Source organism: Saccoglossus kowalevskii, chromosome 16 (assembly GCF_978046115.1).
Source record: "Saccoglossus kowalevskii chromosome 16, keSacKowa6.1, whole genome shotgun sequence".
NCBI classification, from domain to species: Eukaryota; Metazoa; Hemichordata; class Enteropneusta; family Harrimaniidae; genus Saccoglossus; species Saccoglossus kowalevskii.
In genome coordinates this window covers 6,082,639-6,106,629 of record NC_140656.1, presented here as the reverse complement: position 1 = coordinate 6,106,629, position 23,991 = coordinate 6,082,639, and the positions used below count along the sequence as shown (strand labels likewise).

The 23,991-nt window shown below is 35.4% G+C and overlaps 1 protein-coding gene across 1 annotated transcript in view; it reads left to right on the top strand.

Annotated features, from left to right (window-relative positions):
• The first annotated feature begins 7,246 nt into the window (after positions 1-7,246).
• LOC100370165 (uncharacterized) overlaps positions 7,247-23,991 on the top strand; it is a 94,753-nt gene continuing 78,008 nt past the window's right edge. The window contains exon 1 of the mRNA XM_085491668.1: positions 7,247-7,376. Coding sequence (XP_085347794.1) covers positions 7,364-7,376 — 13 coding nt within the window. The 5' untranslated portion in view covers positions 7,247-7,363. The remainder of the gene's footprint in view (positions 7,377-23,991) is intronic.

The following is a 23,991-nucleotide window of genomic DNA, read 5'->3' as shown; positions in this document are numbered from 1 at the left end:
ATGCCTTACACTATTCACTTGCATACATCAGCACCTTCTAGACTACTGTGTGTCACTCTATACATTTGTACACATCAACACTTCCTAACTTATAATGCCTTACACTATTCACTTGCATACACCGGCACCTTCTAGACTACTGTGTGTCACACTATACATTTGTACACATCAACACTTAGTAACTTATAATGCCTTACACTATTCATTTGCGTACATCGGCACCTTCTAGACTACTGTGTGTCACACTATACATTTGTACACATCAACACTTCCTAACTTATAATGCCTTACACTATTCACTTGCATACATTAGCACCTTCTTGACTACTGTGTGTCACATTATATATTTGTACACATCAACACTTAGTAACTTATAATGCCTTACACTATTCACTTGCATACATCAGCACCTTCTAGACTACTGTGTGTCACACTATACATTTGTACACATCAACACTTAGTAACCAATAATGCCTTACACTATTCACTTGCATACATCAGCACCTTCTAGACTACTGTGTGTCACACTATACATTTGTACACATCAAAACTTCCTAACTTATAATGCCTTACACTATTCACTTGCATACATCTGCACCTTCTAGACTACTGTGTGTCACACTATACATTTGTACACATCAACACTTAGTAACTGATAATGCATTACACTATTCACTTGCATACATCAGCACCTTATAGACTACTGTGTGTCACACTATACATTTGTACACATCAACACTTAGTAACTTATAATGCCTTACATTATTCACTTGCAAACATCAGCACCTTCTTGACTACTGTGTGTCACACTATACCTTTGTACTCGTCAACACTTAGTAACGTATAATGCCTTACACTATTCACTTGCAAACATCAGCACCTTCTTGACTACTGTGTGTCACACTATACATTTGTACACATCAACACTTAGTAACTTATAATGCTTTACACTATTCACTTGCATATATCAGCACCTTCTAGACTACTGTGTGTCACACTATACATTTGTACACATGTATTGTATGAATGCCTAAGAAAACGTTCCATTGAAAACCATTTAAACCAGGGAGATTATATTTAGTGGTGCAATGGATTATTATATCATTGTAAGTTATGAATCATTTGCAATATGTGAACGATAAGTGACTTAAGTGGTCTAAATATGTACCCCATTTCCAAGGTAAATTTGTCATTCGCAATGAAAACCTCTACAAATAAGACACGTAACGGGAGATTGTAATTCAAATTGCCTTAAATAAATTCCAATATATACAAATATGCAAAATGCTGCCTGCAATCAAACCAATAAATATCAAGAAGGCATATTTTCACACCTTTTTATTTGCATTGTGTTTTATCATACTAATTATGTATGTGCTACTAGGAATTCATTGACATAAGCACTTTACGTAATGTATATATTAATTATATTCCCAGTCACCTAAAATACCGCAGCGTAATTTGGTCTCCATGGCTACACATATACGTGGACAGTATTGAGAAATCCTGTGTATATTTATCAAGTGTTTATACTAACTTTAAGACTAACTTACATTATACGTTTTGTAATCATTTTAAACTGCCGCCATTAAATAATAGGCGTACCCTTTTAGACGTGACATTCTTTTACAGACATTTGCCATTGGACCCTACCACTTCCTATTTGATTAGACAACACATGGTACAATGCTTCTGTCATATGCCCAATACGTGCATTCCCATATTGTTATTGTAATTTGTAATTTATTCATTTAGAACAGTACATCCATAAATGGTTTTTCATGCACAGCATATAGATATAAAAATTAACATAGAATTAAACAAACCACTGCAAAAATGACGAGAACTCAATAAAGAAAAGCTTAAATAGGGTATAAAATAAAATGACTACGAAATAATATGATAAAATTACAATAAAAAAATGACAATAACATAGCAGTCCGAATAAAACGATAAAATGCATAAATGGGGTAAAATATGAATTGACAACAAAGTAGTACGATAAAATTATACAATAGTATTAGCAGCTGTAGCTGCGCGATATTTAAAAGAGCGAGTGTGAGATTTTGAAATATGAAATCGATTTCTGGTGTTGTAGGAATGGATGGCAGAGTTTGAAATGAGAAGGTCAGATAAGTATGGTGGGACTAAATATTGCTTGCATTTGTAAACGAGTTTATTAAAGTGTTTATTTTGTCTGTCTTGAATGGTTGGCCAACCAAGAACTGATCTAGCAATGGAGACAGGTTCATGTCTTTTCAAGCCACATTGGATGCGTACAGCAAGGTTGATGATAAGTTGCAGACTACTTTTTAGTGTAATGCTGCAGTTAGAATACACAGTGTCACAGTAATCAAGTAGTGAGAATACTGTGGCAGAGATAATGTCCTTGCGAGCTTTCTCAGGAATGCAGCGACGAGATCTTGCGAGGCGTGATAGGCGGAATCCACATGTCCTACGAGAGTAGGTTATATGGTTACACCATTTTAATTCAGGGTCCATTCTCAGCCCAAGACAAGTTGCAGATGTAGTTGAGTGAATTGTTTGATCTTTTATAATGAGAGTTTTGATGTGAGTAGGTACTTTCTGTAGTTGTTGACGAGTGCCAAACAGCATATACTGATATTTTGATAAGTTGGGTTGAAGTGAGTTTAGCAGAAAACCACAGTAGAAGGCGGTTACTTTCTTGTTCAATTTCATTGTGAATGCAGTCAAGGTTGGTGTAGGTAGACGATTTGACGAGATTGATATCATCAGCGTAGCCATATATTGGTGAAGGAGATTGAAGCCAAGTTGGCAGATCATTGGATCATATCGTGTGTTATTCCACGAGACATCAGGTAGACAGCGCATTTTAGGACAAACAGGTGCGACTTTTCTCATGGCAAATAATTGCTTTAGGAACAATACAAATCTGATGTTTTCGTGCAAATAGAAGTGCTTTATTGGTGTTATATGGGAAGATGCTCAACATCGCAACATTCACAGATCACAGGTGTTAGGCACATTATTGTATTATTTATAGCAGTGAGCGTATGTGGACGTATTGAAATATTGTCCAATCAAAACACGCACTTCAAGTCACGTGTCACATCGAATCAGGTCACGTGATTCTGATTATTAAAAGCTTTCCTCCTGACGACATGATCCACATACCAATGCTAGATACATGGTGGGTAGATTGTACTTTATAGGATCTCTGATAATAATATTGAGATGTTTAACATTTATACTTGTTTCCTTTACATGGCAAAGACAACTTTACTTAAATTTTTCCTTTTTCATTGAAAGTCTTGGTGTTTTGTAATGGACTGTGTATACTGTTATTGTTGTGACCCAACACTAGATAAGGAAAATAAATAAACAAAGCCACGACACGGATTGTGTCATTCGATATTGTGTACGACATAGTAAATAAAACATGGTATTGACTCTAATCACTCTTACAAAACTATCCGTGCATGGTCCATTCCTTCTAACATGTTTATCGTTATTACAATTACTACAAAATAATAATCAACTATACCTCATTCATTATGGATAGAATGTGCACCCAAATGGAACTTAATTTATGAAATATTTATTAAATATTTTATTATCACATACACGTTCTTTTTACAAAACATTGTCTTCTAATTATAGATTTTCCATTTTTTGTCTTGTATTTTGCGATATTTTGGGAAAACTTTAGACGACATTGCTAGGGGGGCAGTGTGGGTAACTCCCCTCTTAGTTTACCTATTAAACCCTTTTCATTCCAGTCAATTTTGTTTGCCATTGCTTCTAATTGTTTATTGTGTCACTGCGATGCGTAACTAGGGTATGAGTGACAGTTGTTGTTAAAAGTAGTTTTGGCAATGTTGTCACAGTATCACGAGCTAGTGCTGATTTGTGTTCATAGTTTGCTGTCGTGGATACTCATACTGGTTGTCAAAAATGGACCAATTGATGTCACAGTGCACGAGCCTATACATGGACATTTACATATTTTGTTGACATCTTCCAATGTTTTAAGCAGTGAAATCACGAATCACCACGCAAAATATCCCGACTTCACCATTACAACAAACGTAATCTCCAAAAGAGACGTTCAGATTTTAAAACAGGCTCAGTACCACGAATTCGCCACTAGACCAAAAACAGTCCATCATTACGCTTCGAATAAAGTATCTTACGAATCAATTATTCCTTGAATATTAAATGGCGCAAGTAGGAAATTTGTGTTGAACATTGATTTTTCCACCATCCAATCCAATGACATCATGAGTGCGAGTACGTGCACTGATTACTACTAGTGACGCCTTTGCTCCCTTCCAATCACCGTCTTAGTTTGTACCCGTTGGTCTGCGCAACAGTCAAAGTCGACATCTTTGTTTAGATGAGACCCATATCTCGCGCGTGCGTAGCCCGGCGACCATCGGCCTTTAATAATATATGGTATATAGTATGATGAATGAAACAAAAAAATACATAATGTATGGATACAACTCTACTTATTTTGTTAAGAACAAGACTAAAGCAAAACAGCTATACACTGAAGAGAACAGAATGCTGGAATTTCTTCAGTATACTGATATCTTTGTTGCAAATTTATTCTTTTATGTGCATGTAGCCGAATGTCTGCAGAAAAACAAACAGTACAAAGAAACTAAGTCATTTAATTTCACTTTCAGATATATTGATGGTGTACAATTTTAAATATCATACTTTTGTGCATTAAATTTATTCTAAGGGCCAACATTCCACCAGACGATAAAATAAGAGAGATGATTTTAATTTTAATTTTACGATCAACGTTTCACTACTCTCTCTCTCTCTTAACTATAAGGGTAGATATTTCCCAGTACATTCGCTATGTCCGTGCTTGTAGTATATATGCAGTTTTCAAAAATAGGATGTCGCAGAGAACGACTAGCCTTAATATTAAAAGGTGTTACAGTTACAATGAGGTGTTTAGCAGTTACAATAAGCTTGTGGTTAAATACAATGACACTGTTTCACGGATGATCTCATTCTGGTGTCGACAAACAAACAGGAAATGTTGGGTCATGACTCAGAGAGATCTATGGCGGGTGCCATACGTGGAGCCGGAAGTGCTCACTATTTTCTAAACACCTGACATCACTTTATTGATACCACGTGGCCGATATATCTTTCTCTTACTGATTGCACTATGTCGTATAATGTACTTGTCAGTTGATTGTTTTGTGTTCTTGGACTTGTAAATTTCCCTTTGCGACCCATGCATGTTATTTCTACTTTCCCATCTTTCAAACTGAATAACATTTAAGTATAAAATAAAAAAGATGTGCGCCTAGTATGTGTTATATACTTCTTAATACCTTAATACTATTTTCCTAAACATGGTGGTGAATAAATGACAAACTAATATATATATATATATATATATATATATATATATATGTATGTATGTATATGTATATATTCGTAATGTCCTTATGTTGTGTAGACACACGAACACGGCGTAATAGGACAGTCAGCTGTCTCCCATATCTGTACTATCACCCAAGTCGCACGCAGTCATGTATTATTTGCTATGCTTTACTATATATATATATATATTACCATCTTGATAAATAAAGCTAGAACAATATACAAATACAGAACAATAATAGTCATACACTATTTAACAAATAATTTATAAAAACAATATTTTTAAAAACTAAATGCAATAGCCCCAAATGCCATGTAGTATGGCACAACCAGACTTGACGCGGGCAATGCGGGTAATTGGACTGACAGGATGTGACGCGGATTAGTCGGTAAAATCGGGATATGTGTCGTTACCTGGATACACGCACATAGCGCATCGTCCACACGAACTGCTATACGAATAACATTAGGCGATTATAATAGATTCAACTCGTGGGGGCAAAATATGTACACCATATTATAATATTTAAACATAGAGATCTGACAATAAAAACATGCGACAGTGTTGGTGGGAAAAAAATAATATTCCGCGAACGAGCAAAACGAGTACTTGCAATCACCGAAACAAAGAATACGATAAAGTCACGCTAAATAATTCGTGTCAAAAATATTGTATTGCACAGACTTGTTTTGGCTTGTCTTCTTTATCTTCTGAACCATTATGTTTTTTTCTCTCTTTTATTTTTATTGATTAGACGCCTGTCAGCGGGAGATTTGTTTGAACAATGACAGGTAGAGATTGTAGCCACGGATGTAGCCCTAACCTGCGTATGTGCGTCCAATAACAATACTTTATTTCATTGATAAGTTGTCTTCTTTGAAAATAACAAGTTCTTGTCATTTCCCATATTCCAAGAAAAGTTTTGACGTTGGCAGCAGAAGGTGTCCGGGTCTATAAGAATTGTTCGAGGGTCATTAAAAAGTTGTAAGTTAAAATATTTTACCTATTCGAAAAAAGTGGTAAGAACGGGTCGAAATTGTTCAATAATGTACATTTTGTTTATGTCTAAACAGTGTTTATGCACTTTATAGCTGTTGGAGGGGAGTCGCGCATCATACGTGTGTAGTCAAAACTCTTTATCCGAGAGCTGACATGCATTCTTGTGGTTTGCAAATAGAAGTTATTTTCATTTAATGTGCTATCAGGGAAACTCCCATTGCCCCGCAATATGTCCGCATGGCGAGAACGCTATCTATTCACATCTATGTGGACTAACTTGTCACTGAAGAAATTGAATGTTTAACGATCGAGATAAAATCCAACATTTTTAACTTTATAACAAGAACATACATCTAGCAATATATACTTGGTGGAAATAATAATTCGTGACTGAATGTAACATTTATCCTTCTTTAAAAAAGCCCAGCATATCGTTAATATATGCAAATCTTGGAATTATATTCTAAATCCTACCTTACTTACAGCCAGTAACAAAAATTATTTTTCCCGTTTAGCACACTGCTGATCCCAGTAAGGATAGTTTGGGTGTTTTATACTGGTACTGGGCGTTAACATTATACTATCGGATGGACAATTTTTCTACCCCGGACATACACTACATTCTCGGCAGTGTGAATCGTGTCTGCTTGAAAGCGACATCGTTGTGATTCTTTCTTTTTTGCAGACCTATAGCATTGACCTATGTTGATGTCCTCGTATCCTGTCTGTGACGTAGGATATCTTTCAATTACTGTGATCGGACGTATCATGCATCATTGGTTTCCAATTGGTTCACCAACTGATATTCTCCTCTATTGTTCTTCCGAAGCTTGTTGCACAGCTACACTCGATACACCGCTGTGTTTGCTCCACGGCGTTGCCTGCTGGTCAAAACAGGCACTACGTCACCTCTCTCTCTCTCTCTCTCTCTCTCTTGTGAACGCGACATAATACAGAGTAAACTGGCGTATGGATCATACAGGTAAATACGGCTTTTGTTACTACAGATTGCGATTTAGTAAAACAAAATATAGGACTTATGTGAAAATCTGACGTGTATGATAGTTGTTGGGGGAACGATTTGACACGTGTTCTGCGTTCTTCCTTCGGCGATGTGCCTATGAGACTCGCTCTAGTAACGTCCAAGAGATGTTTATTTATATCGGTCGTCGCGGTGTGTCTCTGGCGCGTCGCATATTAGATACGCATTATTCTGAGGATCTATTGGGGCACGAAAAAAAATCGTTATCTTTATTTTCAGGCTAAAAAACGGGCCGGACTCATTCGAAACACTGTCTGACGTAGTGTATTTTATAAATAATATGAGTAGATTACACGGGTACGTTCAATGTATAAGCTTCGTTTTGTGTGTTCCACAGAACCATTTCATACCAGTGAAAACAACTTGCCTACGGCAATTTTCGAATATTTCTTGGAGGCGGGAAACATGAAAAAAATTTATTAAGACATTTTCGGTTTCATACCTAATTGTATAGGTATAAATACACACATATTAAGCAGACGAATGCCGGTTACAATACGTTGGTATCGGTATTACATTTACTTAAGCAGACGACAGTTGGTTACAACGCGTTGGTATTCTTACTAGAAACAAACCAAGCAGACGAAGGCCGGTTACAATACCTAGGTATCGGTATTAGATTTACCTAAGCAGACGACAGTTGGTTACAATACGTTGGTATCATTACTAGAAACAAACCGAACAGACGAAGACCGGTTACAATACCTTGGTATCGGTATTAGATTTATCTAAGCAGACGACAGTTTGTTATAACACGTTGGTATCATTACTAGAAACAAACCAAGCAGACGAAGGCCGGTTACAATACGTTGGTATCGGTATTAGATTTACCTAAGCAGACGACAGTTAGTTACAACACGTTGGTATGATTACTAGAAACAAACCAAGCAGATGGAGGCCGGTTACAATACCTTTCTATCGGTATTGGATTTACCTAAGCAGACGACAGTTGATTACAATACGTTGGTATCATTACTAGAAACAAACCAAGCAGACGAAGGCCGGTTACAATACCTTGCTATCGGTATTGGATTTACCTAAACAGACGACAGTTGGTTACAGCACGTTGGTATGAATACTAGAAACAAACCAAGCAGACGAAGGCCGGTTACAATACCTTGGTATCGGTATTACATTCACCTAAGAAGACGACAGTTAGTTACAACACGTTGGTATCATTACTAGAAACAAACCAAGCAGACGAAGGCCGGTTACAATACGTTGGTATCGGTATTAGATTTACCTAAGCAGACGACAGTTGGTTACAAAACGTTGGTATCATTACTAGAAACAAACCAAGCAGACGAAGGCCGGTTACAATACCTTGGTATCGGTATTAGATTTACCTAAGCAGACGACAGTTGGTTACAACACGTTGGTATCATTACTTGAAACAAACCAAGCAAACGAAAGCAGGTTACAATACGTTGATATCGGTTTAGATTTACCTAAGCAGACGACAGTTGGTTACAACACGTTGGTATCATTACTAGAAATAAACCAAGTAGACGGAGGCCGGTTACAATACGTTGATATCGGTTTTAGATTTATACTAAGCAGACGACAGCTGGTTACAATACGTTTATATCATTACTAGAAACAAACCAAGCAGACGAAGGCCTGTTACAATATGTTGATACCGGTAGTACCTAACAAGCAGACGACGGCCAATTACAATACTTCGGTATCAGTCATACGATACCGCCTAATAAGCAGACGACAGCCAGTTACAATACGTTGGTAACGAAAATATTACTTTGCCCATTTTTAACGCGCCAGTACATGTTATTGTACCACTGTGGGATGAACCATTTGCTATATTTTTTCGGCCTTAACAGAAGAAAATAATATGAAACCAAGCAGACGAAAGCTGATTACAATACGTTGGTATCGGTATACCGCCAAATGAGCAAACAACAGCCAGTTAAAATACGTTGGTATCGATAGTACGATACCGCATAATAGGCAGACGACAGCCAATTACAATACGTTGGTAGCAAAAATGTTATCATTTGTTAACGCGACAGTTCATGTTATTGTTAAGCATCACTTTGGGATGAACCACTTGCTAATTTTTGTGCCTGAACACGAAAAAAAAAATAATGAGAATCCGTCTATTTTCATATCAACTAAAATGATTATTTTCTTCTGAAAAAAAAATAACAAAATGTACATTTGTAATTTGCAAATATACCACAGCGCGCATTTCAAGAAGAGGCGGGAAGGTCCCTTGACCGTCTTCTAGTTTATCTCACCGACCATAAGTGTAGGACAATTATCTATTAAATTCGGCTACATAATAATATACTTCACTGAATATATTAAACCTACCTACCAAGGCGTGACCAATTTCCCATAAATTGTTAAAAATTCATTATTTCAAAATGAGTAATGGCCAATTAATTGTATTTATTTTTGTTGGAACTTTGCAAGTGATCGTGTGCGTTTATGCGAGGTAATAATATAAAGTGAAAGTGGTCATTACAGTGTGACGTCAAGTCATAGTGTAATGGTTAAAGACATTCAAGTTCACGTATGCCGTAATCAGTTGCGCTAACGCTTACTACACCTCGGCTCAAATCGATTTCGTAATACACCGCCCCATCTACATGTAAAGCCTAAAGTAGATAATACACGTATTTGGAATTATCCCTAGCTTTCAGTGAAAATGTTGCGTGCTATCAGTGCCATCAATCCCACAATGCAATTTTTCGTGTTTTATTCTCACATGTAGCCGTCTCACATGTCAAACGAGTTTGCCTCTGGTAAAATTACTCCATGTATTTTAGAACCATGCCACATATGGATCGTTTTCAAAGCTTTTTTCATGATTTTGTTGAAAATAAATTAAAAGAAAATTAAATTTTCGAAAATAAATTGACTACAAAATGTTTCAGTTCAAACTTTTATTTGGGTAAAAGATAAATAACGATACGAAACACTAAGTGTATAACTACTCATTAATGAATCACTATGCAGTGAATGAAAACTAGCTTCGAAATTTATTTATTTATTTATTTATTTATTTATTTATTTATTTATTTATTTATTTATTTATTTATTTATTTATTTATTTATTTATTTATTTATTTATTTATTTTTTATTCAGAAATTGTGTGGAAATTCGAAATATCACGTTTTGTGAAATGTTCTGACATACAGATTTGATTCTCAGCACAGTATATTTCAGTGCATACAGTGAATATACAGACACTATACAATATTTGCATAGTAATATCGTACTTCAGTCACGATGCAGAGAATAGCAAAAAAAAAACAAGTTCGTTAGAATATAAAAAATCTTGATTTGAAGCATTTTTGAAACGGGGTGAGGTTCGAAGAAAATGATGATTACATTACACTGATCAGCTAACCACGCTTCGCCGAAAACCCCGGGTTTCGCGTTGTCCACGAATTTTGGCAGTTTCTCCTGAGGGGGGGGGGGCAAGAAGGAACAGCAGGTACAGGTTACAGAAAATAAAAAATGCATTTTACGTTTTTACAGGAAATAAAATAAAAGTTCCATTTACAGTAAAATTTAAGTTTTTACACTTTACAGATAAAGCAAGTTTCTAATTGCATTCTACAAAAAAATGTATAATATATTTTATAATTTGTATTTAATTGCGTACGAATTGCGACATTTAGTGTGAAAAATGTTTTGTAAGCTTAGTACAAAAAATAAGATCTTTGTACAAATTACAGAAGAATAAAATAGCTGATTACATGTACACCTTGCCCATGTCTACTAATTTGCGTTTTTTATTTATTTAAATTACATTATTACGAAAATTAAAACAATTGATTACAGCTTACGAAAATATCCCTTGCCGATCCTCTCTCTTTGTTACAAAGCCGTTCCATAGAGAGATTGTGTGTTTTTATGCGTCCGTTTACGGACTAAAATGCGACTGAGGCGACCTGTGAGTGGTCGTTGAATGACGGCATATAAGACTTGTAGTCATGTCTATTTTTGCGACGTATTTGTTACGCCCTTACAAAGGTAGAAATACGCGATGTTTACGTTGTACATGTCCTATATCTAACACGACGCGGTGCCACAACTGAGGCTCAAGGGGTAACGCATCCACTCTATTTCTCTCATGACAGCTCGCGGAGAGACTGTGACGCACAAAAAACAGATGTCAACGCGCTAAGAATAACGTAACATGTTTTAATAAATACATCGTCTCCACTATGAGCGAAAACTACGCCAGGGGACACGACTTATTCTAATAATAACAATAGGCTAATCTATACGATGCATGTTGTTGTGCACGTAATTAATGTGCTGGTGGACACGAGTACATGTACTACATATAATTTAGTGTACACGCCTTAAAATAATAAACATCAGTGTCTATAGAATATACATTATTAATTTACACGAGTTGTCGCCGCAATGGTCTGGTTGGAGTAATGGGACCATGTATTCAAAGCTTGTAACTTCCTAGAAATATTTCTGTTCAAAAATAGTATTATAATTAAGATCTTTCTCCTAAGATATGGTCTTGTGTTGGTGTATTTGTTTCATTCTGCTTATCAGAATATGATGTTAGAATTGGTGGGGGATATTCGTTCTATATTCCTGGAACTGAACAGGTAGAGCACATTCCATCAATATAGTCTATAAAGGGTCTGTGACATGAAGTTATAATAACCCGGTGCCAGCAAAACGATAACATTATTTCGTACTTGGTGTTAATTTGAATAACTATAAATACACGTCAGCGAATAAAACGGATCGAACTGACCAAACATTTGCGTATTTCTCATCGATATAAAATTGACACGTTTCGCATGTTAGCTGCTGATAGATTTATGCATTGAACGATGATGTTTCGTAATCGAACGAATCTACAAGTTGTTGTTACGTAATCAACGAGCCTATAAATTGCTGTGACGTAATTGCACGAGTCTACAAGTTGATTTGACGTAATCGATGATCCTATAAATTGCTGTGACGTACTTGCACGAGTCTACAAGTTGTTGTTACGTAATCGACGAGCTTATAAAACCACATAAATCTTGCAAGTCGCGTCTGAAGCACTGTCACAGTGAAGTATTTGGAATTTCCTTTCGCTGAAGGGGAGAATCAGTGAAAATAAAACCCAGTAATGTTTTTATTTATTATACAACTCATCGTTCTTTAGTTAAAATAAACTACATACAAAACAGCTAAAACTAGTTCAGCAAAAATATTTTAGTATTTCACAGTTCTGTGTGTTGAATAACTTGATCTAACACTTTTGTTTTTGTCAGTTCATAATCACTTCATCTATGAGTTGTCGTAGTACACAGATCAATACGGCACAATTTATTAAACATTGTCTAAACATAAGACAGCAGAACCTCATAGTAAGAGTTTAATTATAGATATATTGTAATGTATTTTTGTATGTTTAATTGCCAGTGAATCATATAATTTGCAAATATAACCTTGTAATTTGTGTCTACTTTTTTATCTTTTCTATTGTCTTGTAGTTTTTTTTTGTAACCTCACAGTCATTGTAGTGTCATGGTCGGGACAAGGACAATAAAGAACTATTGTTTGAGTGGAAAATCTCGTTAAAAGCCGCCGAGTAATTATTAAAAGTGGGTTTAAAGATATAAATTAAATATATAAATTAAAGATATAAATTAAAGATATAAATTATAAAAGATATAAGATGTCTTCGACCAAAACTGTGGAAAAATACAACAACAACGACAACCTGTTTACTAGTATTTTTGTGATCAATAATGTCCGTTTTAGTTGATGATCTCACAGACTCAAGAGACGAACACAGCGTTCCCCTCACTATTTAAACATTATTTTAAAGCAACGAAACCATTGTTTCGAACCAACGATTTCAAATTAACGAGTTGTGTGCATGTATGTTCACTCTACTAAATGAACTTGGTAACTAAAAACAACATATAGTGTAATATGATACATGTATGTACATGAATCAGTAGTGACTTCTATATGCCATTGTCCTTCTAAATAATAATAATACATTTCTTTTACGAAACCATTATAATAGTCCAATCCTGATTTATTCCCTTCCAAATCTATTGCGATTGACCTCAATTTAAAGATGAGAGAGATCCATTATTTAATTTTTCGTTTTACTGTTGTGTTTAATCCAACCATAGCGATTTAGGGATTTCATATTTTCACCGGACCGCTTTATTTCTTTTTCTTCACTAACTGTATAGAAAATTTTGAACCAAAATTCTGCGGTCATTTTAGGCCATAAACGTGATCCATTTATCGTGAATATAGTTGATGCCGTGCCATCCTAAATCTCCCAATACACAATACTGCTGTTCATGCTATATTAAATGTAAAAGAAACTTGTAAGTTTGTTTTATTCTCATTTTGACAGCCATGCACTAGATCTATAGCTAATTGATGCGAATTGATCAACAGGACATTACCATATACTGTAACTGTTATGTTGATTTATGATTGATTTACTATATGCTAATATTTTCGTTGGGTTTTCATAAGTTCCCATAAAATGTGAATGATCCTTCAATGATTTCAAGATAATAATGCTTACGTTTTTATATGTTTTAGTTTTTTCAAGTATCAAATAGTCGAATTGTTCCTTTCTTATTTAGCTTCTTTCCATAATACATTTAGATTGGTTAAAGCTTAATTTCCATTGTTCTGCAAATGTTGATGCAATATCTATCTAACTTATTTTGCAGTTCAACTGCATCATCCGCCCAAAATAGACCAAGAATTAATTGTATTCCAATCATTGCCCCTCGTTTAGATTTGTGTAGCATTTTGGCAAATTTATTTATCTTAATTGAGAATAGTAATTTATAAGGACTTAGTACACACTCTTTTAACGCATTCATTATTGAAGGGTATTGAAATAATCAATAATCATTTTGTTAAGAACACTGTTTTACATATTGTCAATTATATCCCATACCTTCCTGCATTCCATAAAGAAACTTGCAACCCATCTCTCCAGCCTCTGCAAAATCTAATGAAGGTAACATAAGTTGAATTATTTTTTTGTTTTCCGCATAGAAGCAATGCCTCTAAGTGTGAACACATTATCCTCACATCGTCCATCTTTCCTAAAACCACCTTGAATTTCGCCTAGTTAATTATTTTCTTCAACTAATCTCTTTAGTTGTGTTTCTTCTACTTTAGCATATACTTTTGATATAGATGAGTTTAAGGTTAAACCTTTATTGTTGTTTAGGTCATTCATGTTTCCTTATTTATGAATTGGCTTCTTTTTTCCATTCATCTGGGATTTTACTTTTCCTCAGACATGATTGAAATAGAACTTCGCCATTTTCAATAAATTCAAATGCTTTACCCGTTTCGCAATATTGTATTCCATTGCATTTCTTCTTTTCCTAGATTCATTTTCCCCACATTATTCCAATAGTATTTGAGGTTACAACTATAACTTGATTTGTCGTTATATGGTTAACATAGCATAAGACATCATGATATATACTTTTGATAATCGTAAGTCATTTCAAATTGAAGATTTCCCACTGCTTTTAGAGATATCAACACTCTACATCTAACTTTATACTCCAATGTTTTAGAATTAATTTTATTATGTGCTTCTATTTTATGTTCAATATGAGTAGACCAGAATTGATCTCCATATGTTTCATTGTTCACAGTTGTTGGTAATTTTGCTCACATTGAATAAATTGCTTCATTGTATAAAAGCATCTGATCTATTTATCCCATCACCCTTTACTTCTATTATTGATTACTTTCTATCCAACATACTTGTTGGCTACTTTAAAACGATTTGTTTTCCATTTTGACCACAGTGTATTTGGATGATATTCTTTTGTTTCGACTGTCCAATTACCAACCATTTTTTAAAAGTTCTTCCTGGAAAGGTCTCCAGTCATGGTCGTAAGTTAATTACTAACTTATTATTAGGTTATCTACACATGCTTCAAATGTAAAATCAAGACATTGTGGTCACTTCCTAGATAGTATTTCGAGTCATCATCAATTATGAATTTGTCAATAATAGATAGTAATCATCAATAGAGTATAGCTTATTACTGAACAAAGTAAAGGTTCCTTTCACACAAGTAAACTAACGGCCATTGTACTTTCCTGTGGAATCAACATTCTTGATAATATTGTCTACTCTACTTGAAATCTCACATATTGTCATTGCCTTGGTTTTCAAATATCAATATGTCAACTAATAATTGGTGATTGCATCTTGGTTTCTTTGTCTTTGTAAATGACCGTAGATCCGCTCACATCACTTCATTTATACACAGATTAAACTTGAATAGCAGTAAAATGATAAGCTAATTGGTAACTTTGCTGATAATTAAATCAGATTATTGAGTCCAAAATTGAAGAGCAATACATTGAACATGAACACAGGAAGTCAACAAAAAAAGTTACGTAACATATGTACACTTTGACAATACACAACCTGCGATGGGGCTGCAAAAAACACCTACAACCCGTCAAATTCAAGTATTACTTCGTTGAAGTACGACAACTCGGACTCTAACGGTAGTTAACGGTCTATTTAGGCTCTATGTTCCAGTAAGCGCCTTAAGCCTCACAATGTCCTTCAGCCAAGTCAGTGATACTGTTTGGTAGTAATTAATTCTCACGTTTTTGCAAATACGCTGTTTTCCATAAACACGCGTCTATAAACTACAATGTTCTGCCAGGAGCATGCCTAGGTGGCATCGTGACGTCCTGACCGCAAAGTGTACGTATGCACAAAAATCTTCCTACCTGGCTGTATTAAACACATTGTCTAGAGGCTGGACATGTATAGATAAACAGAACAGACCAATTGTGATAGATTTTCTGACGAACCCTGTGACAACTACTAATACGAAAGTCATGGTTTGAATCCAGCTTGACACTATTTTTCAATACTCAGTAGTTGAGAAAGAATTCCAAACCTTGAAACCTGACCAAACTATATGTTCAGAAATACTGTGCGAATTACCAATCTTCATGCGCACGAATCAAAACTTCGGTCATTGCCAATGCATTTGAAACAAACAACTCTTTGCGCCTCGTGCTCATTGTATGGTTTTTATTTCTGGTAGAGGGCAGTTTTCGTCCAGCATCATTTGTCAGCATTTACTCGAAGGGTACTTTTTTATTGTAAGCATTCATTCGGAAAGTACTCTTTACTATGGATATGGCAATTCTTTTAAGAAAGGGTCTAGTTTGTTCTCGTATGATATAAGTGAAGAGTACAACCCCTCACTACTTTGAGCATCATTACATTTATTTGTGATTTATGGTGGCATATTTTTCACTATGATATGTCATGCATGATATTCCATGGGTCAATCGGTCGCTATTATTAATTAGGGTACTGTTGTGGAGCCTTGGACACTTACCAAACCTCCGCCCCAAAACAATTCGTTAATTAACGACAGCAGCCTTTTGGTCGTAAGTCTACACCTGTAAACTGTCTTTACGATTGTAAACTGTTATGGATGTATTCATATGCAGAGTGTAAACCATTTATCGAATGAGCTATTGCGGATTCCGATAGAGGTTCTCCGTAGAACAGGCATTTCAATGGCGCGTAGTATACACTGAATTATCAACGATCAATTGGCACAAAAGTGCACAATAGAACTTTTTGTATGAAACCTTCGTTCAATACATAGTGGGTAAAATGTGTTGAGTTTTTGTATAATTATCCGTTCAGTAATCTCACTTTCTAAACCATTCTTAAAGTTTCGCTTTAATATAACTGCAATTTGGAAGTCATGTATGGTGTGTAGTGTTTGCTAACAGGTTTATGTTTGCTGTTACTTCCTAACATAAACTAAGTTTATCAACTGCATACGAAATCCGACTATTTGGCTGTGATCCGACATACTGAATGCTGAGATTTATAATAAAATACATTGTGCGTGTGTGATATATGCTCGTTTGCTCGTCGGAATACGTGTCCTGACACGACGATTCCTTCTCTTTGTACTAATAATTGTATAGCTTGCAAGTACTAAAAATTGTATAGCATGAATGAATTCAACATTACGTGATTTGAAGTATAATTCAACCGCCCACGTGCCTATTAATTCGCCATTACACACCCTATTTCAATGGGCATATATATATATATATATATCGCACTTTAATTTTGACGAAGATTGGCGCTTAACATCAGTTACGTGTTCGCATCTGTTTGTTGTGTTCATTTATGCCCGCGGAAGAGAAAAAACAGGTTTGAACACATTATATTGACATGAAAGGGCTTTAAAATGATGGAATCTAACCTGTGGCCACAACGATGATCAAGCCAAATCCCAAAAATGTCCTGCGACGTTCATCTGCCTTTGTTCGCGAAATGTGTCCAATGACTTTTACATAGATCACGTGACATCAAAAATGGCACCCTGACAATAAGAAGAAACTACGATTACCAAGGCTGGATAGGAACTCAAAACTTATCCATCCAAGGAGCAAAGTGATAGACAAAACGCCAATTGAACTGTTGAATTAAATATATAATCATAAGTTAATACTTATGATTACCACAATTTCAGTATGAAAATTTATGAGAACAATTACTACAAATTTCGAAATGTCAGCGTCCATGCATGGGTGTAATTACTGAGAATACAACTCTCTTACAAATTGCGCCTTCAAGTGACGATGCACTTGTTGACGTCACTGGATGACGTGAAGGCCGTTCAAATGGTTGATATCGTTTTAAACTGAAGTCGTTCATCAATGAAAATATCTTTTTGATTTTATCATATTCTAGATGACAGACGGCTGCACAACAATATACAGTCGGTTTGAACGACCTAGCCATCACGTATATACGTCATTTTGACGTCACGAAAGCGTTCTTTCACTGAAAGCACGCGTCATAGGAATGATATATTGTTAGCATTACTCGGGCGCTTCCGTTTATAAAGTCTCCCGATATTCTCGTGTCGGTCTTTATATCTCGAAAAATTCCTCGTGCTCGGGATGTATTCGATACATAATAGTATCGCTGATTTAAGTCAACTACCGACAGATTATCAAATATAAAAGAAAAAGTACTCTAAAGTCAGAAATGTATGGTCAACCGAAATTGTATCTATCTGCGGGTCAGCGCACTATTGTACGCGTATCCAGTGGCCGCCATATTTACATCCAATGTACAGGTTTGCCTGTTGGGCCGTTTTTTCCAAGACCGGGCAAACTACACTTTGATTATGATATGATCCTAGTTTGTCTGTTTTAAGATTATTCTCACATTTTTTTTTATTTTATCTTGCTCATATAATTTAATTTATTATTTGCTGACAGTGTTTGTTAAATTTGTTAAGGTAATCACAAGGTATAAAAGATAGCAATTATTATACATTTGTCAACGTAATGCCATAACTTACACCCTGCCGTAATTTTGCGTATTTTCATCCTACCATATTAGGAAATGCGAATTCCAAATATGGAGCGATTTCGCGCGTGTGTGTCCTCTAATAATAAAAACAAACATGGCTGCCACCAGGGTTTGACCGGACTCTACACAATTATTTTGGCTTTTGGCATTCCCATGACGTATCCTTGGGGGGTGTATAATAATATTATTATTACGAGGATACCGCAAAGTATGCTGCGCGTCGGTCGATACTCCCGCTGTACTGTCTTCGTGCGTATTTTTCGGTATCCTCGTAATAACCATGATGACATATCAGATATTAGTCAGTTTGCGTGTACAACAATGTGTTATATACACACTGTAATTTCTCCAGAAAGTATCAGGCAGCAGACTATAAACATGTTTGTACTTGGTATGATTCCATTTGTCGTCGTCTTGTCACGGTGCGTAATTCGTGCGACTAATATTTTTTTTGAAACCCACGCACGTTTCTCTGTGTTTTTGTCAGGTAATTGACAAAAAACACATTTATAGTAATGGTTACAATTTTTGTTTTCATAGTGACCTTCTAGTAACTAAATCATCACATCGGTGGCTATTTCGAAAATGACAACAAAGTTTCAATTCAGGTTAGTCTCGCAACATAATTAAGACCAGTAGCCTTTTCCCTTTCTTGGATTTTCGAAAAATCTGTAATTTTTCATATTTTGTGTAACAAATATTTAGTAATGATTTTGATAACCCCCAACTGAGTCTGAGGACAGGAATGAAATGTTACGTCAGTTGGCCTTACTCAATTTGAATCAGTCTTAATTCTCTAGCAACTCGGAATCTATCAGTATGAATTCAGTCAATAAATTCAACGAGTGTCTCGTTTGATGATTACAAGAATAACTAGTATTGGTTTGTCTAACCAATTAAAAAATAGTATACCGACTTAAATACGTTTAACAGTTAGTCTCATGATGAAACGTGTGTTCGTTCAATGAAATAATGTCAAATGTATTTGCACATGCCTTCCGGATATGTATAAGATTATTCGAAGCGCATGCGTACTAACATTTTCGTCATCACAACAAATAAATGTTTTCGGTCAGAACAACGTTTTTATTTTATGAGTATTATGATCGATGAGTGGCTTACGTGGTAAGTGGATTTCGCTGCTGGTAGCTTTCGCAGAGAGTGGGGCTTTGTCGAAGTAACTGGTCCTGTCATCGTCGCTGAGAATTAAAGTTTTAACAGCTGATGCTATTCTGGGAATACCATCCTTAGGGAATACCATGCCCTTATGATTTGTGCAGTTGTTCTGGCGGGAGTTACTAAATAAGACCCATGCTCTGATAATGCTCCTAGTTTCTGAGGCCAAGAAACATTTCACCATTTATAGAATGGGCTTTGCATCATGCATTTTTATACTGCTTAGTAACATACTGTAAGTAATGATCTTCTCGATGTTGCAGAAGGATAGTTCAATCTTCTTTATGGAAATTAATAATCCCCAGAACAATGTTTATTATAGATAAGAAAGTATAGTACGAAACAAATATATAATATAATATAATATAATATAATATAATATAATATAATATAATATAATATAATATAATATAATATAATATAATATAATATAATATAATATAATATAATATAATATAATATAATATAATATAATATTCTAATATATATATATATATATGGCAATTCCCACCATCAATTAGATATAATGTGTACATATTTTAATACATACAGGTACAACAACAGAAATGAAGTATTAATTAGAAAATTTATTATATAACGTGGACAAAAGAAATCAATATTTTTCCTTGCCATAGTCATGATTTGATTACACTGTAACCATGGCAGTTTCAGTACTGTATTCCCCAGCATAAAAATGTCGAATTATTTGTAAGCATAAGATTATAATGTGAATTTCGTTCATCAATGGAATACTGTATGATGACGCTATCTTTGGGGTCCCATATTGACCCGAACTGTTTACTAGTACTTAATTACTTGTCAGTGTCTGTCAGGTGTTTACAAAATGCGACCAAGATCACGTCCAAATAGTAAAAAAAACTATTGCCCGTGCAAGGATAGCCGCAGAACCAAAACAATCTGACATTACTTAGAAATGAACACTAAAATACAACTATTCCAGCCAGTAATCGAATCATCAATCATCATGAGTGATTTAACTGGTATTTCCATATATTTGCTTAATGGTCTGAAAGTGGATGTTGTAAAGTTCGAGAGTGTGTTTTTACGTACAGCGATGTTAACATTGTTGCTACAATCAAATTAATTGGTAAGATTCCGGGATACGGCGTGACAAACCAACACAAACCGTTGTGATTTTGTATGGAGGACATGAATTCAGTTTTATTACAGACTCCCGGGGAACAATTCTTCGTGAGGTAATTCACTCTGGCGTGGGAAAAGTCAAGGATAATTAAAAACGGCGACAAAGGTCAAAAACATTTTTATGCTAATCATTTTTTTCACCATGAAACAACGACGACGTTTTTTGAATTTCCTCGGCGATAGCTACGTAACTTGGGGTCAAAACGTTATCTGCAAGATTCCATGGACGGTAGTGACAACCACCAAAATGTAATTGAAGGCAAATAAACATGTGAAGCATAAAAACTGTTTCAAATCGTAGCATAAACTACGGGATTGAACCCTTGGAGCTAACGTAAATTACTCGCTTTTGAGGGTGTCAGCGAGGGTGAAAATACCCTGAACGTAATCTAGTAATAAAGTCATTTTTTGTTTGATTGCCTAACGCTTTTAGGTCAAACAAGACAGGAAGTGAGAAGTGTTACTAGTATAAATAGTCAAAAATATTTTAGCGTAAGGTAGTAATAAATCACTCATCAGAATAAGTTTACAGATTTGTGTTTTGTTGTTGTTATTTTTTGTTTGTTTGTTTGTTTGTTTGTTTGTTTGTTTTGTATGACTCACTTCAGATATTTTAAGTTAATAACACTAATCATACTTTTAGCTTTTTCGAAACATTGAAATGTACTCAAAAACATCGCCTCTTTATATGATCAGTAACTAACTACCTTATAATTTGGTAAAATACGCATGATTATTTAAAGAAAGGGCTGCACATATGACTGGATGATATAAACTGTCACGAAATACAATCACAACTACGTCACGGTAGCTGCGTCGATTCGCCTCGTCATATTGAACTCACAAACCGCCTTTAAATTTGGCCTTGACTCAATTCTGTAAATAGCCGCATTCCAAATAAGGTACGAGTGAGTGGCTACCCGTACATTCAGTGAAACCCATAGGGAAAAGTCATACTTGTGGGTACTATTGACGACAGTTGCGTACATTCCCAAAACAAATATGAAACAAAAATAACACTTTACGTCGCAGACTGGTAATAGAGATAAACCACAGTCGGTTTAATACGCCGTTGCAAAACAAGTACTAAGGTTATAATGGAATTGAAACAGCTGACTTTAAGCCCCAGTTTAATATGACGTGTGTTTCTCAATTCATACATGATGTATAAAGGTATGGTATTATTTTCAATTGCAATTAACTGAAATACCTGTGTTATCTTAGAGGGAATCGAATCAGGATTGAAGTGTCTTGTTTGGAGTCCAACTAAGGCCAATGACGTTTTACCCTCTGGTCAAGTTGTTGTCAAACTACCGATAAAACGTACGTACAATGTGTCGCCAAAATGTTATTCGAAATTGACCGGTATTTTTCGGAACATGCGACCAAAAATCGCAATTTTTTTTTTTTTTTTAAGGATGTTTTTCCTCAAAGCACGGATGTCAAAGATTGATTGCAACAGAGCAACGAAACTAGCCTTTGCCCTTCAATGGTGTAAATTGTGTTCTACAGTTTCTCTTAACTCAACGAGATATCGGCGGTTATTTTCGCATTAAAGAAATATTGCACCAGACTGACAAATGAACAAGTGTGTGTGTGGGGGGGGGGGGGGTATATAAGTCAACAATGTTTCAGCGTCCACCACGACACGTTTTGCTTTCAATCGTTGAAGGCGAAACTAACCGAATGTCTGATTTTAAAAAATGTACTATGTATTCCAGCTTTATTTGGTGTTCATTGACTGACAACAGTTCACTATCATGATGAGGCTCAAAACCAATCTGTCCCGACGACACGACTAAGCGATACGTTTTGAGTTGAACAGCAGACCAGGTTAGCACCATGTGGTATTATGTAGTCTGTTGTTTGTGCGCCACCTTTGTGGAACTCACTCGCCTAAAAAATATCAGTCACGGAAAATATAGGGACAATCGTAATAGACCATTATCCGTTCACTGCGAGATCCCGCGTTATGCGTGAAATAGAACATAAAAACTGGTCATAGCGTCGCAGTGGCGTGGGATTCGACAAACGTATTTTGGGTGATGTTTCCATGCTTAATAATGTGCTGTGCACATTTGATGGTGGTAAATTTCGTTGAAGTAAGGGCATTCAAACGCAATATTCCCCTGTCTAAGATCGACATTTTGATATGAACTTCGAAATAAATAAATTTGAGTTAAAAATCAAATCGTTCAATTTTTGCGACAGTTATTCGGCGTGCGTCTTTCAAGCAACTCGCGAGATCTCGCAGTTGAACGGAAAATCACCTATTATCTCTGAAAACCTATACAATATTCTTGAATCGATTTTCTGTATTTGTTATCAAGCGCAATAAATAAGTTACTGTTCCATTTCCGGTGGTTAACAGGTTGAACTTATCGGCTTTCAGCCTGAAATCGGGGAGAACAACCAGGGGCACCGAAACTCGAATTCCAGGGCTTTACCCACAACGCTATAAACGGTTGCCAAGTTGTGAAACGCGATCGAACTTTGGATTGAAACAAAGGTTTTTTTAAACACATTTCAAACATTTTCGAATACATTTCAAACATTTTTTAATACATTTCGAACATTTTTTAATACATTTCCCACGTGTTTTGGAATGTTATAGGGTGAACGTAGAATGTTTAGATAAATGATTGGGAAATTGTATTTGCATTTAATTAATACTTTATTAGTTTGGACTCTATATTTGCAGCTTTTTTTCTATATTCCTCTTTCACGTGGATTTATCCTGTTTCCAGTGTTAATGTTTGACTTGTATTTTTGGTAGAATTGAGCAAATGTAACTTATGTTTGGAATTGGGACACGTCGTAACCAGCAA